The following is a 19275-nucleotide window of genomic DNA, read 5'->3' as shown; positions in this document are numbered from 1 at the left end:
TGAATGGAATAGAATAAAGAGCCCAGAAATAAACCTACACATGTACGGTCAAGTAATTAGCAACAAAGGAGGCGAGAATGTACAGTTGGGAGGGCTTCCCTGATGGTGCAGTGGTTAAGAATCTGCCTGCCAATGCCGGGGAACGGGTTCGAGCCCTGGTCTGGGAAGATCCCACATGCCGCGGAGCAACTAAGCCCGTGTGCCACAGCTACTGAGCCTGCACTCTAGAGCCCCCACGCCACAACTACTGAGCCTGCGCACCGCAACTACTGAAGCCTGTGCACCTAGAGCCTGTACTCCGCAATGAGAAGCCACTGCAATGAGAAGCCCGTGCACCGCAATGAAGAGTAGCCCCTGCTTGCTGCAACTAGAGAAAGACCGCATGCAGCAACAAAGACCCAACACAGCAAAGGAAGGAAGGAAGGAAGAACAATGAGGAAAGGACAGTCTCTTCAATAAAGGGTGCTGGGAAAACTGGGCATCCACATGCAAGAAAACAGACACTGGACCATTATCATACACCATACACAAAACTGAACTCAAAATGGATTAAAGGCTTGAAATGTAAGACCTAATACCATAAAACCCCTAAAACTCCTAGAAGAAAACATAGGTGGTAAGCTCCTTGACACAGGTCTTGGTGATGATTTTTTGAATCTGACACCAAAAGCAAAAGCAATAAAAGCAAAAATAAATAAGTGGGACAGGGTCATACTAAAAAGCTTATGCACAGCAAAGGAAACCATAAAAAAAAATAGGCTACCTACTGAATGGGGGAAAATATTTGCAAATCATGTATCTCATATGGGCGTGATATCCAAAATATATAAAGAATACATAAAACTCAATAGCAAAAAAACAATCCAATTAAAAATTGGACAGAACATTTGCAGCAACATGGATGGACCTAGAGATGATCATATTAAGTGAAGTCAGACAAAAACAAAATATCCTACTATATCACTTACATGTAGAATCTAAAAAATGATATAAACTTATTTACAAAACAGAAATCAATTCACAGACAGAAAACAAACTTATGGTTACCAAAGGAATTGGGGAGGGGAGGGGGCAGGGGATGAATTAGGAGTTTGGGATTAACACAATACTACATAAGTATTAACATAAGTATTAACACAATACTACATATATAATAGTTAACCAACAAGGACCTACTGTATAGCAAAGGAAATTATACTCAATATCTTGTAATAACCTATAAGGGAAAAGAAGTTGAAAAAACACATATATATTTATATATAACTGAATCACTGTTGTACACTTGAAACTAACACGTTATAAATTAACTATACTTCTATAAAAAAAAATGGGCAAAAGATGTGAACACTTTTCCAAAGAATATATACAGATGGCCAACAGGTACATGAAAAGCTGCTCAACATCACTACTTATCAGGGAAATGCAAATCAAAACCACAGTGAACTATTACCTCACACCCGTTAAAATAACTATTATCAAAATGACAATTAATAGCCAGTGTTAGTGAAGATGTGGATTAAAGGGAACCCTTGTGCATTGTTGGTAGGCATGCAAACTGTGGTGCAGCCACTAAGGAAAAGTACGGACGTTTCTCAAAAAAGTAAAAGAGAACTCCCATATGATCCAACAATTCCACTTTGGAGTACTTATCAGAAAAAAAAGAAAACACTAACTGGGAAAGATATATGCACCCACATGTTCACTGTAGCACTATTCACAATAGCCAAGATATGAAAACAACTTAGGTGTCCATCAAAGGATGAATGGGTAAAGAAATTGTGTGATGGGAGACAAGATGGCAGAGTAGAAGGACATGGGTTCACCTCCTCTCACAACACTGAAATCACAACTAACTGCTGAACAATTATTGACAAAAAAAGACTGGAACCTACCAAAAAAGATATCCTATATCCAAAGACAAAGAAGAAGCCACATTGAGATGGCAGGAGGGGCACAATTGCAATAAAATCAAATCCCATACCCACTGGGTGGGTGATCCACAAGCTGGAAAATAATGATTACCACAGAGATTATCTCATAGGAGTGAAAGTTCTGAGCCCCACATCAGGCTCCCCAACCTGGGGGTCTGGCAATGGGAGAAGGAGCCCCCAGAGCATCTGGCTTTGAGCGCCAGTGGCATTTGATTGCAGGAATTCCACAGGACTGGGGGGAGACAGAAACTCCACTCTGAGCACACACAAGGTCTTGTGCACACCAGGACCCAGGAGAAAAAGCAGTGAGGTCACAGGACCCTGGGCCAGACCTACCTGCTGGTATTGGAGGGTCTCCTGTAGAGGTGGGGAGCAGCTGTGGCTCACTGCAGGGACAAAAACATAGGTGGCAGTAGTTCTGGGGAGTACTCATTGGTGTGGGCCCTCCTAGAGGCCGTCACTTTCTCACCAAAACTTGGCCCCACCCAACACCCTCTAGGCTCCAGTGTGGGGACACCTCAGGACAAAGAACTGACAGGGTGGGAACACAGCCCCACCCATCAGCAGACAGGCTGCCAAAAGTCTTCCTGAGCCCAGAGCTGCCTACTAAACACACCTCTTGACACAGCCCTGCCCACCAGAGGGGCAAGACCTAGCTGCACCCATCAGTGGGCAGGAACCAGTCCCTCCCACCAGGAAACCTGCAAAAGCCTCTTAGACCAGCCTCATCCACAAGGGGGCAGAAGCAGAAGCAAGAAGAACTACAACTCTGCAGCCTGTGGAATAGGACCACAATATAGAAAGTTAGACAAAATGAGATATCAGAGAAATATGTCCCAGATGAAAAAAACAAAATAAAGCCCCAAAAGAACAACTAAATGAAGCAGAGATAGGAAATCTACCCAAAAAAGAATTCAGAGTAACGATGGTAAAGACGATCCAAGATCTCTGAAAAAGAATGGAAGCAAAGACCTAAAAGATGCAAGAAATGTTTAAGAGCAAGCTAGAAGATCTAAAGAAGAAACAAACAAAAATGAACAATAAAATAACTCAAATGAAAATATACTAGAAGGAATAGCAGAATAAATGAGGCAGAAGAACGGATAAGGGAGCTGGAAGACAGAATGGTGTAAATGACTGCCACAGAACAGAGAAAAGAAAAAAGAATGAAGAAAAATAGGACAGTTTAAGAGACCTGTGGTACTTTGTTAGATGCACCAACATTCACATTATGAGTCCCAGAAGGACAAGAGAGACAGAAAGCACCTGAGAAAATATTTGAAGAGATTAATAGCTGAAAACTTCCCTAACACGGGAAAGGAAAAAGTCACCCAAGTCCAGGAAGCACAGAGTCCCATAAAGGATTAAACCCAAGGAGGAACACGCCCAGGCACATAGTAATGAAACTGACAAAAATTAAACACACACAAAAAATACTAAAAGCAACAAGGGAAAAGCAACAAATAACATACAAGAGAATTCCCATAAGGTTACTGACAAAAATTAAACACACACAAAAAATACTAAAAGCAACAAGGGAAAAGCAACAAATAACATACAAGAGAATTCCCATAAGGTTATCAGCTAATTTTTCAGCAGAAACTGCAGACTAGAAGGGAATGGCAAAATATATTTAAAGTGATGAAAGGTAAGAACCCACAACCAAGAATACTCTACCCAGCAACGCTCTTATTCAGATTCCACGACAAAATCAAAAGCTTTACACAGGCAAAAGTTAAGAGAATTCAGCATCACCAGACCAGCTTTGCAACAAATGATAAAGAAAGTTCTCTAGGTAGACAAGAAAAGGCCACAATGAGAAACAGGAAAATTACAAATGGAAAAGCTCACTGTTAAAGGCAAACATACAGTAAAGGTAGGAAAGCATCCACACACAAATATGATATTGAAATCAGCAACTGTGAGGAGAGCACAAATACAGGATATGGGAAATACATTTGAAATTAAGACCAGCAACAGAAAACAATCTTGTTTATATATACACTGCTATATCAAAACCTCATGGTAATCAATAACTGAAAATCTACAATAGATACACACACAAAAAAGAAAAAAGGATCCAAACACAACACTAAAGTTAGTCATCAAATCACAAGAGAACAAGAGAGGAATGGGAGAAAAAAGACCTAAAAAAAAAAATCCAAAACAATTAAGAAAATGGCAATAAGAACATACATAAAGATAATTACCTTAAATGTAAATGGAATAAATGCTCCAACCAAAAGACAAAGACTGGATGAATGAATACAAAAACAAGACCCTGTATACACACTGTCTACAAGAGAGCCACTTCAGACCTATAGACACAGACAGAAAGTGAAGGGATGGAAAAAGGTACTCCATGCAAATGGAAATTAAAAGAAATCTGGAGTAGCAATACTCGTATCAGATAAAATAGACTTTAAAATAAAGAATGTTACAAGACACTACATAATGATCAAGGGATCAATCCAAGATATGAGAATTGTAAATATATATGCACCCAACACAGGAGCTCCTCAATATATGAGGCAAATGGTAACAGCCATAAAAGGGGAAATCAACAGTAACACAATAATAGTGGGGGACTTTAACACCCCACTTTCATCAACGAACAGATCATCCAGACAGAAAATCAATAAGGAAACACAGGCCTTAAATGACACATTAGACCAGGTGGACTTAATTGATATTTATAGAGCATTCCATCCAATAGCAGCAGAATACACATTCTTTTCAAGTGCACATGGTACACTGTCCAGGACTGATCACATCTTGGGCCACAAAGTGAACCTCGGTAAATTTAGGAAAACTGAAATCATATCAAGCATCTTTTCTGACTACGACGCTATGAGATTAGAAATCAACTATAAGAAAAAAAACTGTAAAAAACACAAACACATGGAGGCTAAACAATATGCTACTACACCAATGGACCACTGAAGAAATCAAAGAGGAAATCAAAAAATTCCTAGAGACAAGTGAAAATGAAAGCATGATGATCCAAAACCTATGGCACGCAACAAAAGCAGTTCTAAGAGGGGAGTTTATAAAAGTATAATTTTACCTCAGGAAATAAGAAACATCTCAAACAACCTAACCTTACACCTAAAGCAACTAGAGAAAGAAGAACAAACAAAACTGCAGGTCAGTATAAGGAAAGAAATCATAAAGATGAGAGCATAAGTAAATGAAATACAGATGAAGAAAACGACAGAAAAGATCAATGAAACTAAAGCCTGGTTCTTTGAAAAGATGAACTTGATAAACCTTTAGCCAGACTCATCAAGAAAAAAAGGGAGAGGGCTCAAATGAATAAAATTAAAAATGGACATAGTGAGAGAGTGGCATGGACGTATATACACTACCAAACGTAAAATAGATAGCTAATGGGAAGCAGCCACATAGCACAGGGAGATCAGCTCGGTGCTTTGTGACCACCTAGAGGGGTGGGATAGGGAGGGTGGGAGGGAGGGAGATGCAAGATGGAAGAGATATGGGAACATAAGTATATGTATAACTGATTTACTTTTTTACAAAGCAGAAACTAACCATTGTAAAGCAATTATACTCCAATAAAGATGTTAAAAAAAAGAAATGAAAAATGAGAAGTTACAATGGACACCACAGAAATACAGATTGTAAGAGACTACTACAAGCAACTATATGCCAATAAACTGGACAACCTGGAAGAAATGGACAAATTCTTGGAAAGGTACAACTTTCCAAGACTGAACCAGGAAGAATTAGAAAATATTAACAGACCAATCACAAGTAGTGAAATTGAAACTGTAATTAAAAACTTCCAACAAACAAAAGTCCAAGATCAGATGGCTTCAGAGGCAAATTCTATCAACCACTTAGTGAAGATACCAAAACGAGATAAAGATACTACAAAAAAAGAAAATTACAGGCTGATATAACAGATGAACATAGATGCAAAATTCCTCAAGAAAACACTAGCAAACCAAATCCAACAACACATTAAAAGGATCATACACCATGATCAAGTGGGATTTATGCCAGGGATGCAAGGATTCTTCAATATCCACAAATCAATCAGTGTGAAACACCATACCAACAAATTGAAGAATAAAAACCATATGATCATCTCAAGAGATGCAGAAAATGCTTTAAACAAAATTCAACACCTGTTTATGATAAGAATGCTCCAGAAAGTGGGCATGGAGGGAACCTACCTCAACATAATAAAGGCCATATATAACAAACCTACAGTTAACATCATACTCAATGGTGAAAAGCTGAAAGCATTTCTTCTAAGATAGGAACAAGACAAGGATGTCCACTCTCACCACTTTTATTAAACATAGTTTTGGAAGTCCTACCCATGGCAATTAGAGAAGAAAAAGAAATAAAAGGAATCCAAATTGGAAAAGAAAAAAAATAAAATTGTCACTGTTTGCAGATGACATGATACTATACACAGAAAATCCTAAAGATGCTACCAGAAAACTGCTAGAGCTCATCAATGAATCTGGTAAAGTTGTAGCACACAAAATTAATACACAGAAATCTGATGCATTTCTATACACTAAAATGAAAGATCAGAAGGAGAAATTAAAGAAACAATCCCATTTACCATCGCATCAAAAAGAATAAAATATCTAGGAATAAATCCACCTAAGGAGGCAAAAGACCTGTACTCTGAAAACTATAAAACGCTGATGAAAGAACTTGAAGATGACACAAACATATGAAGAGATATAACATGTTCTTGGATTGGAAGAATCAACACTGTCAAAATGACTATACTAACTAGGGCAATCTACAGATTCAATGCAATCCCTATCAAATTATCAATGGCATTTTTCATAGAATTAGAACAAAAAATTTCACAATTTGTATGGAAATACAAAAGATCCCGAATAGCCAAAGCAATCTTGAGAAAGAAAAATGGTGCTGTGGGAATTAGGCTCCCTGACTTCAAAGTGTGCTGCAAACCTGCAGTAATCAAAACAGTATAGTACTAGCACAAAACCAGAAATATACATCAATGGAACAGGATAGACAGTCCAGAGATTAAACCCATGCACCTATGGTCAACTAGTCTATGACAAAGGAGGCAAGAATAGACAATGGAGAAAAGACTGTCTCTTCAGTAAGTGGTGCTGGGAAAACTGGACAGCTACATGTAAAAGAATGAAATTAGAACATTCTCTAACACCATACACAAAAATAAACTTGACATGGATTACAGAACTAAATGTAAGACCGGATATTATAAAACTCTTAGAGGAAAACATAGGCAGAACACTCTGACATAAATCACAGCAATATCTTTTTTGACCCACCTTTTAGAGTAATGAAAATAAAGACAAAAATGAACAGGTGGGACCTAATTAAACTTAAAAGCTTTTGCACAGCAAAGGAAACCATAAACAAAACGAAAATAACCCAGAGAATGGGAGAAAATATTTGCAAACGAGGCGACCTACAAAAGATTAATCTCCAAAATATACAAACAGCTCATGCAGCTCAATATACAAAACAAAGAAAATAATCAAACAATGGGCAGAAGATCAAAACGGACGTTTCTCCAAAGAGGACATACAGATTGCCAAGAAACACATGAAAGATGCTCAAGATCACTGGTTATTGGAGAAATGTAGATCAAAGCTGCAATGAGGTATCACCTCACACAAGTCAGAATGGCATCATCAAAAAATTCTACAAACAATAAATGATGGAGAGGGTGTGCAGAAAAGGGAACCCTCCTACACTGATGGCGGGAATGTAAACTAGTGCACCCATTATGGAGAACAGAGTGGAGGTTCCTTAAAAAACTGAATATAGAGCTACCACATGATCCAGCAATCCCATTCCTGGGCATATAATTGGAGAAAACTGTAATTCGAAAAGATACATACACCCCAGTGTTCATTACACATTATTTACAATAGCCAAGATACAGAAGCAACCTAAATGTCCATTGACAGAGGAGCGGATAAAAAAGATGTGGCATATATACAATGGAATATTACTCAGCTGTAAAAATAGAATGAAATAATGCCATTTGCAGCAACATGGATGGACCTAGAGATTGTCATACTGAGTGAAGTAAGTCAGACAAAGACAAATGTCATATGATATCGCTTATATGTGGAATCTACAAAAATGGTACAAATGAACTTATTTACAAAACAGAAACAGAGTCACAGATGTAGAAAACAAATTTATGGTTACCAGGGGGAAAAGCAAGGGGATAAATTGGGAGATTGGGATTGACATATACATACCACTATATATAAAACAGATAACTAATAACCTACTGTAAAGTACAGGGAACTCTACTCAATACTCTGTAATGACCTATATGGGAAAAGAATCTTAAAAAAAAAAAAAAAAAAGCGTTGGGCTTCCCTGGTGGCGCAGTGGTTGAGAGTCCTCCTGCCGATGCAGGGGACGCGGGTTCGTGCCCCGGTCCGGGAGGATCCCACGTCCGCGGCTGGGCCCGTGAGCCATGGCCGCTGGGCCTGCGCATCCGGAGCCTGTGCTCCGCAACGGGAGAGGCCACAGCAGTGAGAGGCCCACGTATCACCAAAAAAAAAAAAAAAAAAAGTGGATATATGTATAACTGATTCACTTTGCTGTACGCCTAAAACTAACAAAACATTGTAAATCAACTATATCCCCCCCCCAAAAAAACCCACAAGATACATGCACTTTTCTTTCACTGCAGCATTATTTACAATAGCCAAGATACAGAAACAATCAAAGTGTCCATCCCTGGATGAATGGATAAAAACGATGCGGTATATAGAATGGACTATTATTCATACATTTAGAAAAATGAAATCCTGCCATTTGGGACAACGTGAATGGGCTTTGAGATCATTACACCAAGTGAAATAAGTCAGAGAAAAAAACACCACATGATCTCACTTACATCTGGAAACTAAAAAACAAAAGAAAATTAAGCTCATAGATAGAAGATTGGGGGTTGGGGAAAAGGATGGGTTAAACTACAAACTTGCAATTATAAAATAAGTAAGTCATGGGGATATAATGCACAGGATGGTGACCAGACTTACTAATATTGCATTGCATATTTGCAAGTTGCTAAGAGAGATCTTAAAAGTCCTCATCATATGAAAAAAAATTTTTCTGCAACTATGTTTGGTGATGGATGTTAACTAGACTTATTGTGGTGATCTTTTCACAGTGTGCACAAATATTGAATCATTATACTGTACACCTGAAAGTAATGTAGTTAAGTTATATGTCAATTATACCTCAATAAAAAATAATTTTAGAAATAGCTATGTTATTTAAATGTTTGTTAAAATTACTTGCTTTAACAACCTGAGATTTCTAAAAATTCCTTGTGAAATGTTTAATTCTTCCATACCATACGTGGTATGACCCACGTAAATTTAGTACTACTCCATTTTGCAGTTTAGAAAATTAAAGTAGAAGGCTCCACATTCGGAAGTAACCTGATAGTCCTAGTCTTTCTTGAGCAAACCCTCCAGTTTAAATTCATTCCGGTACGGGTTCACATGAGGTTGGAAAGCAGACTTCAAGCACCAAAGACACACAAGAATGAGACACTTAAGAAACGCCCCCCACCCCCAAGCCCGTCCCGATACTGTGGGGAAAAATCACCATGTAAGCGTTTAAGACTTCCATCTGGCTAAAAATAACTGTGCTGGGCTGAGGACCCCTGCCCCCCAACCCCCCACCCTCCGGACTGTTCACATGGGCTCCGACTACAAGCCTCCCAGCCGCCTCCCTTTCCTTCCTTTCCCACCCCGGGAAACGCCGCGGGGCCACCCCGGCAGCGAAGTCGGTAACGGGCCGAACCCAGGCCGAAAAGGCCCTCGCAGAAGACCCAACGGACGCAATGCCTGCTCTGAATGGTGCCAGGGAGCGCGGGCCGGCTCACCAAGTACCTGTGGAAAAGGCTCTTCTCGCCTCGGAGCCGACAGAAGTGGGTAGGCCAGGAACCCAGCAGGAGGTGCCTACTTCCCCGGAGCACCTCTCCGGCCACCGCAGAGAAAGCGGCGCTGGCTCGACGACCCGGATGCACTCGCAGAAGCTGGAAATGACGCAGACCCAGGAGCCCCGCCCATTCCTGCTCCCGCCAGCCACTCAAGTCTTGTGAGAGGGGAGGGATGTGGAGAGAGGAGGAGCGTAGGGCCGCAGTTTTCAAGCCTCAGGCCGCTAAACAGGTTTAACTCCCAAGTAATTCACCAGGTTCACTAAATCGTTAATAAGAGAATTAAAATTTTACAGACTCTTCTCCAGTTAGACGCACAATTAGAAAATGTAAGGCAGTCACATTTTATGCCTCAAGTGTGTTCAGCGTAATACTGTTGAAGACCCAGTAATACTAAATTGAAGACAAATTCTGAAAAGTTTATAGCCAAGTATTTCTTAAAAGAAACAGGGCGGCAATTCATTTAACCCTGCAAGCGTTTAGCTTGTGAATCACAGAATTTCAATTCGGGAGAACCTGTATTTAAAATTTATACTTAATGCAAGACAAATACTTCAGTTTGTATTTGCGTTTACGTAATCCCAACGGTATCCTACCTGTGGATTAAAGGCAGCAGTAATGTGCACAGCTGTTTGCGGTTAAGCAGTTGAATAGTGACTAAGGAGTAAATGCAAAACAACTGCAACCAACTTGAACCTCTGCGCTGGCCCATAGAGTAAACAGGTTTTTTTTATGCCATGTTTTCAGCCACTTATTGAACTGATTTCATTGGTGGATTCCCCATAACTAAAATAATTCTGAACTATGAAATACAAAGTGTGCTTATAGTTAAGATAATGTTTAAAACTGAAGCAGGATGAACTCTTCACCCCCTTGAATAGGAAGCAGCACCCAAACTACAGAAACAAAAGGTCTAAAACTATTTGAAAAGCTTACAAGATAAACTTTGTAAAAACTCAGTAGTGAAATGGGAGACAGAAATATGTGACAAATGAATCAAAAACAAAACTTTCCAATTAATTTATTTAAATTCATTAACGTTGCAAAAATACGATGTGCAACAAATCAGGACACAAGTTATTGTATTCCTAACAAGTCAGAGAAAAAGAAAATATTACATCTTCTTAGGAAATCAAGACCAACCCTAGTATTTCTTACAGGGACCACATCAACATCTTGCACACACAGTCTTCAGAACTGAATTTCTCTCACTGTAAAATGAGAGCACTAGACTATGCAAAGTTATCTGAACAGTGGTAAAATGATCACAGTACATTAACTGTGTCTAAATGACAGCATGTGAATTTATGGTAAGAAAAATGTATTAATCTTTGAAATATATATCAAAGTGCATTAGTGTCTAACGAACTCTGAATTGTGCTCCATGTGCCCCAAGGGCTGTGCAAGTCAGTGCCCTGAACACCACAAATATTTACTAGCTAGTTTATGTAAATAAACTGTTTAAGGGGCATAACTTCAGAAAATTCAAATACAAAAAGTGCAGTAGAGTAGCTAATTAACATTATTTTCCAAGTTCCTCCTTAGCTACAGTGAATGTGAAAACGCATAAAAATTTCAAAATGCAAATGTTTTAACCTCTTGTAGAATGTCTTATAAAATAGAATTAGACAGATATTATAATTCTTTAGTAACATGAAAGCATTAAACTTTGATTTTCTTCTGGTGTTTGATGTGTTATATTAAGTGCTTCATGTAAACTTTTCATAAAAGTAGTTCTTAAAACATAAGAAATTAAGTAGATCTATCATATACAGCTGCAACAAAGTAACAGTTCTGTTCAAATTTTAGTGTCACTCCTTGCTGGTCAACACATTATTTTCAATTACCATTGAGAATTTTAAAGGATTACATTACTGGGGTTCACCACTGATATGATTCTAATTCATTCAGAATCTTGGGATAGAAAGAGGGGGATGAAAGGCTCTCCAGATAATTCTTCCTTACTATTAGAACATCAACAATCTCCCACTTCTCTTACCAGCTGACCTTCTCATGCAAGTCTAAGTCCTTAACTCTTTCTCCCAGCAACTCAAATTACACAATCCCTGTTCCTACAAGATAAACTCTAACAGAATAGTTGGTCTAACTTTGAAGTACATTAATTCCTCTAGCTATCCCACCCTTTTGACATTTGTGATCCACTTCTCAAATAGCTATACAGGATGAGAAAAAATAGGCATGAAAACAAAACAGAATGTGGCAGCCATATCTACCTATTTTCAGTCTATCTCCTTCTCCTCCTGCAGGAGCAATTAGCAATTTTCCACATATAACATGGGGAAAAGGATGAAGCTACTGTCACCTTATATACTTTACCAATCATATTAGGAAACTGGATATATCCTAATGCTAATTTTTAACTATCAATTGAAGAAATCTAAAAAGCCCCTTCTCCTTTAATTCAAACACTTTCAAATTCCCTGAGCAATCACAAAAAAACAGCCAGAGTAACAGAGTCATTTAAAAGAAGAGTCTATCAAAAAAGCAGATCCCTTACCTGTTTAAATTCTGGAATTGCAGCTAAAGAAAGTCTAGCAACCTATATATACCTGTCAATCAGCAAATTTCAGTATTCAGTATAGTTACTAAAGAGTGATGTCCATTTTGGAACAATACATTAAATGTTTACCAGCTATGAATGTCAAAAGTAATGTAACCCTACACTTTAATCCGAGCATTGTAATTGCTGACTCTCCCTGTTTAAACTTGCTTTTGTATGAAGAGACAAAGCAGAGGAAAATATGAATTTTCATTTTAAGTATTACCAGCCTTTGCCCCCTTCACTCCACAGTCTCCTTATTCACATATTCTGTATGCAGCCTGCAGGTTTTCCTGATTGACACAAGAAATGGTACCAATTGCTGCCATATACAGCACTTCCCGTAACAAGGACACATTCAGTGGAATCTTAGCTAACTCATTATCCCTTTATAGTTTTCTTTCTCTTACTTCCTTGTTTTGTTATCTTCCTTTCCAGGTCCTGCTAGGCCCTACTTGGAATCATATTTCTTTATACTCCCCCCAACCCCCAGTTAAAGACTATTAATAAGCTTAAACTGTGGGATCAATATAGTGTCTTCCCTTGGTGCTAATAAGGAATATGACCAAGCAGAACACAATCAGATTACTTTATAAGAGAAACTTTTGACTAAAAAGAGGTACTCAGAACCCAAACACAACAAAAAATAGTGGCATAAGCATCAAATTAAACAAGTTAGAACCATGATCCCAGCAGAAAGATAAAATAAGTTATATGTACTTTCACCTCAATCAGTAATGGAAAATTAAAACTGAATGATATGGAAAAAATGTCACATAGCTAGTAATTACAAATAACCAGTTTAATAAATGCTTTTCCTCTGACCTACTTGTTATGATCTTAAGTCTCATAGCTATGAAACATTACGGGGCATGTCCCTATACCAGATTTCATCAAGGTATAGGTTAGAACAGGTATCCTTTTAAATCTAGTGATTCACAGCACATCCCTTTGGTTATATCCCAAATGTTACCACTGTTCCCTCTAAATTTTAATGTTCTGATAGAATATAGGCTACCTCTACTTTAGAAAAATATGTAGGAAAATGTGCCACTTTTGCAACGAGTTGTATCTATAATCAGGGACAATGCTTGCAAATGCAAAAGTCAATAAACAGTAACGTGCTGAAACTGAAGAACTGGGTACTTAATGTGGAGGAAGGCCACCTATTTAAAAAGCTCAGCCAGGTTTGACTGAGACACAAATTTATAGATGAAAGACTACTTTTACTGATGAAAGGTCACTTAAAGCACTCTACAAATATAGACTCTAATCACAATTAAATTCAATATGATATTTTATTCATAAGTTCAGAAGGAATGCCTAAACTGTTACTGTTAGTTTGCTTTTTGAACACAAAGTATTTCTAAGATCTGAGCAAGCAATAATGGGTTTAGCTTTATTGACTATAATGACATTAGTTCAGGATCTGCCTACAGCAGCTGGATCCAAGTGAAGTCAGGAGGCTGCTGAGGAAATTCTCATCCTGGGAATCCTCCAGCATCTGCCATAATTGGACTTGGGTTACTGTGTCAACTTTATGACTGAGGAGGACAAAAAGTAAAGGAAATTCTCTTTTGTAATAGAAAACTTTACACTAAAAACAGCAATGATAAAAGCCAGTCTAGGAGAGAATAAATCCTAGAGGTTTGGCTCCTGCACCTCAATTTTACTACTCTTTTGTAAATTACCTTATAAGAAGGGCTGGAGTGTGGTGTGACCCTTAATTCAGGCAGGTACTAAGTTTACCAAATGTATAAGTCACACAAGTATATGACACAGTTATTAGACCAACCTGTTGTTTTTGCATGATTCTGTGGGTAATTAAGTTCTATCTGGGGCATAAATACAATTTCAATGTAGAGTCAAGGTACTTACCAAATTAAACAAGGAGTTTATATGCTTATACCAAATGCAAAACACCATAATATGATGATGCTCTAAGACTTACAAAATAATTTACAGTACTGTCAACATAATTCAACAGAAAATGGGAAAACACACCTTATCTGACTGGGTCAAACACCTGATATGAAAGTATTTTGGTAAAGTGCCCACACTGAAAGTAGTTTAAAAAGCAGCCCCTATTTTCTAAAGAAAAGTAGTGACAGTGAATAACTCATCACATTTTCTGAATATTACACTGCACTCACACAAATTCAGGAGAGTGATACCCTGGACACACAGCTTATTTCACATTAGTGAACAAACCTAAAATTTTTATGAACTTCTGACTTTTGGCCAGAAGATAAAATGTCTGATATATACATATATACAAACCCCAATTCTTAACCTCTTAAATTCTCTAATTCTAAAAATGGCTTTTTGACTTGTCTTTATGTTTAAAAAAAAAAGTGTGCAATACACCTGTATTTGTGTCTGAATTAAGAAATAAATGTTAAGTGAGAAAAAAACTCAGAATGGTACTAATCTACTTAATTATGTATATGACCTTTGGGTATTCATGAGAACCAGTTTAACTGTCCCTCACCTTATGAGCATATTTTCTAAGTGACCCAGGAAGTGTATTTAACCATTTACAAAAACAAAAATTTGAACATGCATTTTACAAAATCATGGTCTTATTTACCTGCATATTCTTCCATAAGAAAGGTATACATTAAAAAATATTGCTCAAAAACATAAAAATATATATTATCTCTTTCCTTTTCCATTTAGGCATATAAATATTTTGCTGAAGAAAATGCATCACTTAATAAACAAATGCAAAAACTGCTTTATATAAAGTGTGGTTCTCTGCTATTTAGCAATATAAAATATAAAATGATTACAATATAATTAGCTAGTAAAGAGCTAAATTCAAGAGATCTGCAAACCAGTACAGCAGTGAACAGTCCCTTATACAAAAGTCCATTAAGAAGAAGTCAAGTCAGTTTTGTAACAGGTTACATAAAAATCAGGACCAATAAATGCATTATAAATGCAAAAAAGCAATGCTTCATCAGCACATTCTTCAGTCGTGTTTGGACTAGGTGCCAAACTTACTGTTCACTTTTCGGTTCATCTTGTTTTCCATTAAGCTCTTGATCAACTCTGTTTAATGAAAAACAATATAGATAGTAAGATATCAGCAAATGAACAATTCTCTTTCTAAAAAAAATGACTAATTTTACCATAGATTATTATTCTGTTAAAAACAAAGCTTTGCAAAGAAGCAGACATAGTAAAAAGGTTACCAAACATTTTCCCAACCAGGAAAGATAATTTTTAAAAGCAAGAGGACACTGGCAAGAATGTGACTATTGTTTTTTTTAAAAAGATTGTAAGATACTTTATATACAAATGCACATAAACTTTATTAGAAGTTCAAATTACAACAGGCATATTAAAATGTTGAACTGTAGCATGGCTGAGGCAGGGAGCTAAGTGATATGAGTGGCAGGAAAAATAATTCCCTCAAAAATGATGTTGTTAACTGAAATATTTAAATGCCACTAATGCCATCAACTGATCAACTTTTAAGTTCAGTGGTAAAAGTACGTATTTATGGATGCCATAATTATTCTCCAAAATTTATTGGTACACTTAGAATGTGAATACTTTTTATTTATCTTGATAGTAAGAAACCACAGAATTTAATAATCAGAAGTATCTAGATGTAGATTAAAAATATGACTGGATCAGGAGTGGGATGCATAGAGATCATATCAAAATTTAGGCAAGCGGGGATTAGAAGAATTATGTAATTAACCACACAAAAATTATAGACAACCCTTCACAGATAATGTACAACAATCTCTTACTATTATATTTGTATACTTATATTTGTAGTAGTTTGAATCACTGATGGAGGAGAGTTTAAGACAACTTGGTATGATATACGAAGATACTTTTCACACTTGTTCCCATTACTACAATCGCCTGAACATTAGTGAGTCAGACCTAAAAGCCTTGGCCTGTGGTAAAGCCAGATTAACAACATTTGAAAATATTTTTTATATTGGTAACAAAAATCTGAAAGGTACATATTCTTGATAAGGCATGCAAAACACATCAATCTTTTCAACATCTGAAATATCAGTATGAACTAATTTCACAATCACTTTATTTTTAACCTCTGTTCAAATATTTTAACAATCAACATCTACCTGGCTACACTTTCACTGAGTTACTTGAAACAAACATCTAAAACATTTAAAACTGCTATATTTCAGCACACTCAGTTTTGAATCCTTATCACCAATACTCAGAAATTTCACCTTGGGTAATAAGCTCCTCCATGCAGTTTCTGTTAACTTGGTTTTAAAAACATGCTCTTCTATTTTTAAAACTTGAGTGTTACCCTTTTCAAGCTGACAAGGATTTATTATTTTTCAAGGCTAAAGAAACTTTGTAAAAAACCTTAGAAGTGCCTAAAGGATATATGTAATGATTCTATTTAAAATTAAATGAAACAAAAGTAAAAAAAAAATCAAGATAAAATAATATTGGTAGGTTTCAAACAATACATTTAAATAAAAAGTACAATTCTACTTTTCTTCTGATGCCTAAGTTACTTAACTAAGAATTTTGTAAAAAGGCACAACATAGCAGATTTCATCAACAAAGGCAATTCATTTTGAAATCCAAGAAGCAGCTGGCTTCAAAATATTCTACAATTATAGACTACATTTTAAACTTCAGCCACTTGTCTGGCAAATTCACACCAATGTCTTGAGAGGAACGAGAAATTAGCAAGATTTAAAATCACTGTCCTTATCTCTATCTTAAAATGTTTAGCTGTAAAGTGTCACATAGAAATGTAAAGCTATGACTCTATCACATGGTCAACTGAATTCTTGCTCATCAACAGAGACAAAATGTGTTCAAAGTTAAGAATATTCCAGCTCCAGTTCCTTACAATGGTCCAAATGATAACTACATACAAATCTCTCACCTTAACTCTTATGAGAGTGTATCAATCTGTTTTGCTAATTTAATTGTTAATATTTTAAAAATCCATTAACAAGTTAGATCTAAATCCTATAATTTTCTAAATTACTATATAAAATGGTAACTATTTTATACACTTGCCTTTCATCTTCTATGCCAAGATATTGACAGATGACAGTTTGTTATGCTCAAAGCAGAGGTATTCAAAATTAAATTAAAGATGGAAAGCAGAGTGTTTAACTATTAAATGGTACATTGAACTTTTAGGTAGAATTTTTTTATGTAGAATTTGACTAGTTAGCAGGCCATTTAAGCATACAAGAAAATCAATGTTGGTTAGCCAAAGAATATGTGCATTGCAAATATAATCAACAACCCCAGGGGGGGGGAAACTGATACATTTTAAAAGTGCATAAATATTTCAAAAGCACAAGGTTAGAGATTTAAAGTATGGTGAAACTGGTAAGGTATTATAAATAATTGGTTTTCCAAATAGTATTCTTAGGAGTTTACTGTCAGTATTTATACCAAAAGCAGGGAGGAGGAGGTGTGGTCTTTATTTTGTAACTGACATTATTATGGTGCTAAAACAGAGTGAATCCAAGCCATACTCAGCATCAAGAACTTTGGATTCACTCTATATTTGAATCCTGGGGTATATTTATATTTACAAATGCTATTATCTTTGTCTACAAGCTAACCAACCAATAAGGGAGAGTTAGTCTGTGCAATGCAAATGGACTAGTCTAGATGCAACCCAGTCAAGGTGTGCATATACCTTTTCTGTTTCTTTTTTAACTTTTCTTCTTCATACCTTGGTAGGGAAGAGTTATTTTAGTAAACATACATGTTATGAAGATGAACAAAAACTCAAAAAAAGGCACTAAAAATAAACTCGTAAGTTTGCAGGCAAACCCAAAACTATTTAACATACTACTATACAGGAAGTCAGAACTAACTTAAGAAATGTGGTTTTGACACATTCAACAGACTAAAACCTCACATTAATAGAACAAAGAAACATTTTTCTATATTATAGCACTGTGATACTCAAGTATTTATGTTAACAGTCTTCTACCAATTCCTTTCAGAAGTTAGATAAGTGAATTTGGTAAACAGAACAAACTCCAGACACTGGAAAGTATTAAGGTTAGACTGATATAAATATTTTACTTCCATAATAATATTATTTGATGCCATGACAAGCTTACTCAAATTTGGAGACCAGCATGTTCAAGTCTGGAGAATGTTCTTTAGTAGTAACCAATCAAGAAACCATCTCTTAAGACTGTAACTATCTTTAAAAATATAAATAAACCAAACCAGAAACAATTCCTCCTCCTCAACTGATAGCCTGAAGAAAATGGTGACTTATGGGGAAAATGTTGGAAAGTGTCTTCTTCCCCCTTTTCTTTGTTATAAAAACAAGAGCAGTTATAAAAATAATTATAATATATGAAGGGAGAAAGAATGAGTACTGAAATATTTACCTCTTGCACATCAAAATATAAAGATCCAATACAATTAAAGAAATGAAACAAAACATACTGTTTTATGCATTCTGGTATTCCAACATATTCCATGGGGACAAGTTCCGCTAGTTCTGCCAAATTAAAGACGTATCTAATTTTTTGGCTGAATTTTGAGCTATGGAAGGAAATAAAGATAATTACCTTAATATTTCTGACCAACAGAACTGACAAGAAATTCATACAAGGAGTCTGTGGGGTTTTTTTTAAGAGTCAATGGTTCTTAGAAAATTACCTAATAAATGGTCTTGTAACAGCCAGAAGTGTTCTGATAAACCAAGAGGGATGTACAATGATTAGAGACTTTAGGTTTTTCCGTAACCTGGAGTTTAAAAAAAAAGATAAATTTAAAAGTTCTACAAATTCTAATGCTAGAAGAAAAGCTAAGACATCAGTAAGTAT

The 19275-nt window shown here is 36.4% G+C and overlaps 2 protein-coding genes across 4 annotated transcripts in view; both read right to left on the bottom strand.

Moving 5' to 3' along the window:
- GTF2A2 (general transcription factor IIA subunit 2) overlaps positions 1 to 12461 on the bottom strand; it is a 24675-nt gene extending 12214 nt beyond the window's left edge. Inside the window, exons 1-2 of one of the 2 annotated variants that reach the window (XM_059056330.2) lie at positions 12410 to 12461; positions 9845 to 10153 (exon numbers count right to left, since the gene is read on the bottom strand). The gene's annotated coding sequence lies outside the window, so the exon portion shown is untranslated. Of the gene's footprint in view, positions 1 to 9837; positions 10154 to 12409 lie in introns of those variants that run through there. The other variant, XM_067029755.1, reaches the window with a different exon arrangement.
- BNIP2 (BCL2 interacting protein 2) overlaps positions 10888 to 19275 on the bottom strand; it is a 25591-nt gene continuing 17203 nt past the window's right edge. Inside the window, exons 8-11 of one of the 2 annotated variants that reach the window (XM_067029753.1) lie at positions 19109 to 19195; positions 18893 to 18991; positions 18123 to 18158; positions 10888 to 15505 (exon numbers count right to left, since the gene is read on the bottom strand). In XM_067029753.1, the coding sequence (XP_066885854.1) occupies positions 15454 to 15505; positions 18123 to 18158; positions 18893 to 18991; positions 19109 to 19195 (274 nt within the window). In that variant the 3' untranslated portion in view covers positions 10888 to 15453. The remainder of the gene's footprint in view (positions 15506 to 18122; positions 18159 to 18892; positions 18992 to 19108; positions 19196 to 19275) is intronic. The other variant, XM_067029754.1, reaches the window with a different exon arrangement.

This window comes from Kogia breviceps, chromosome 3, assembly GCF_026419965.1.
Source record: "Kogia breviceps isolate mKogBre1 chromosome 3, mKogBre1 haplotype 1, whole genome shotgun sequence".
Taxonomy (NCBI): Eukaryota; Metazoa; Chordata; class Mammalia; order Artiodactyla; family Physeteridae; genus Kogia; species Kogia breviceps.
Note: the sequence above shows the minus strand (reverse complement) of the source record. Positions and strands in the feature narration are given on the sequence as shown.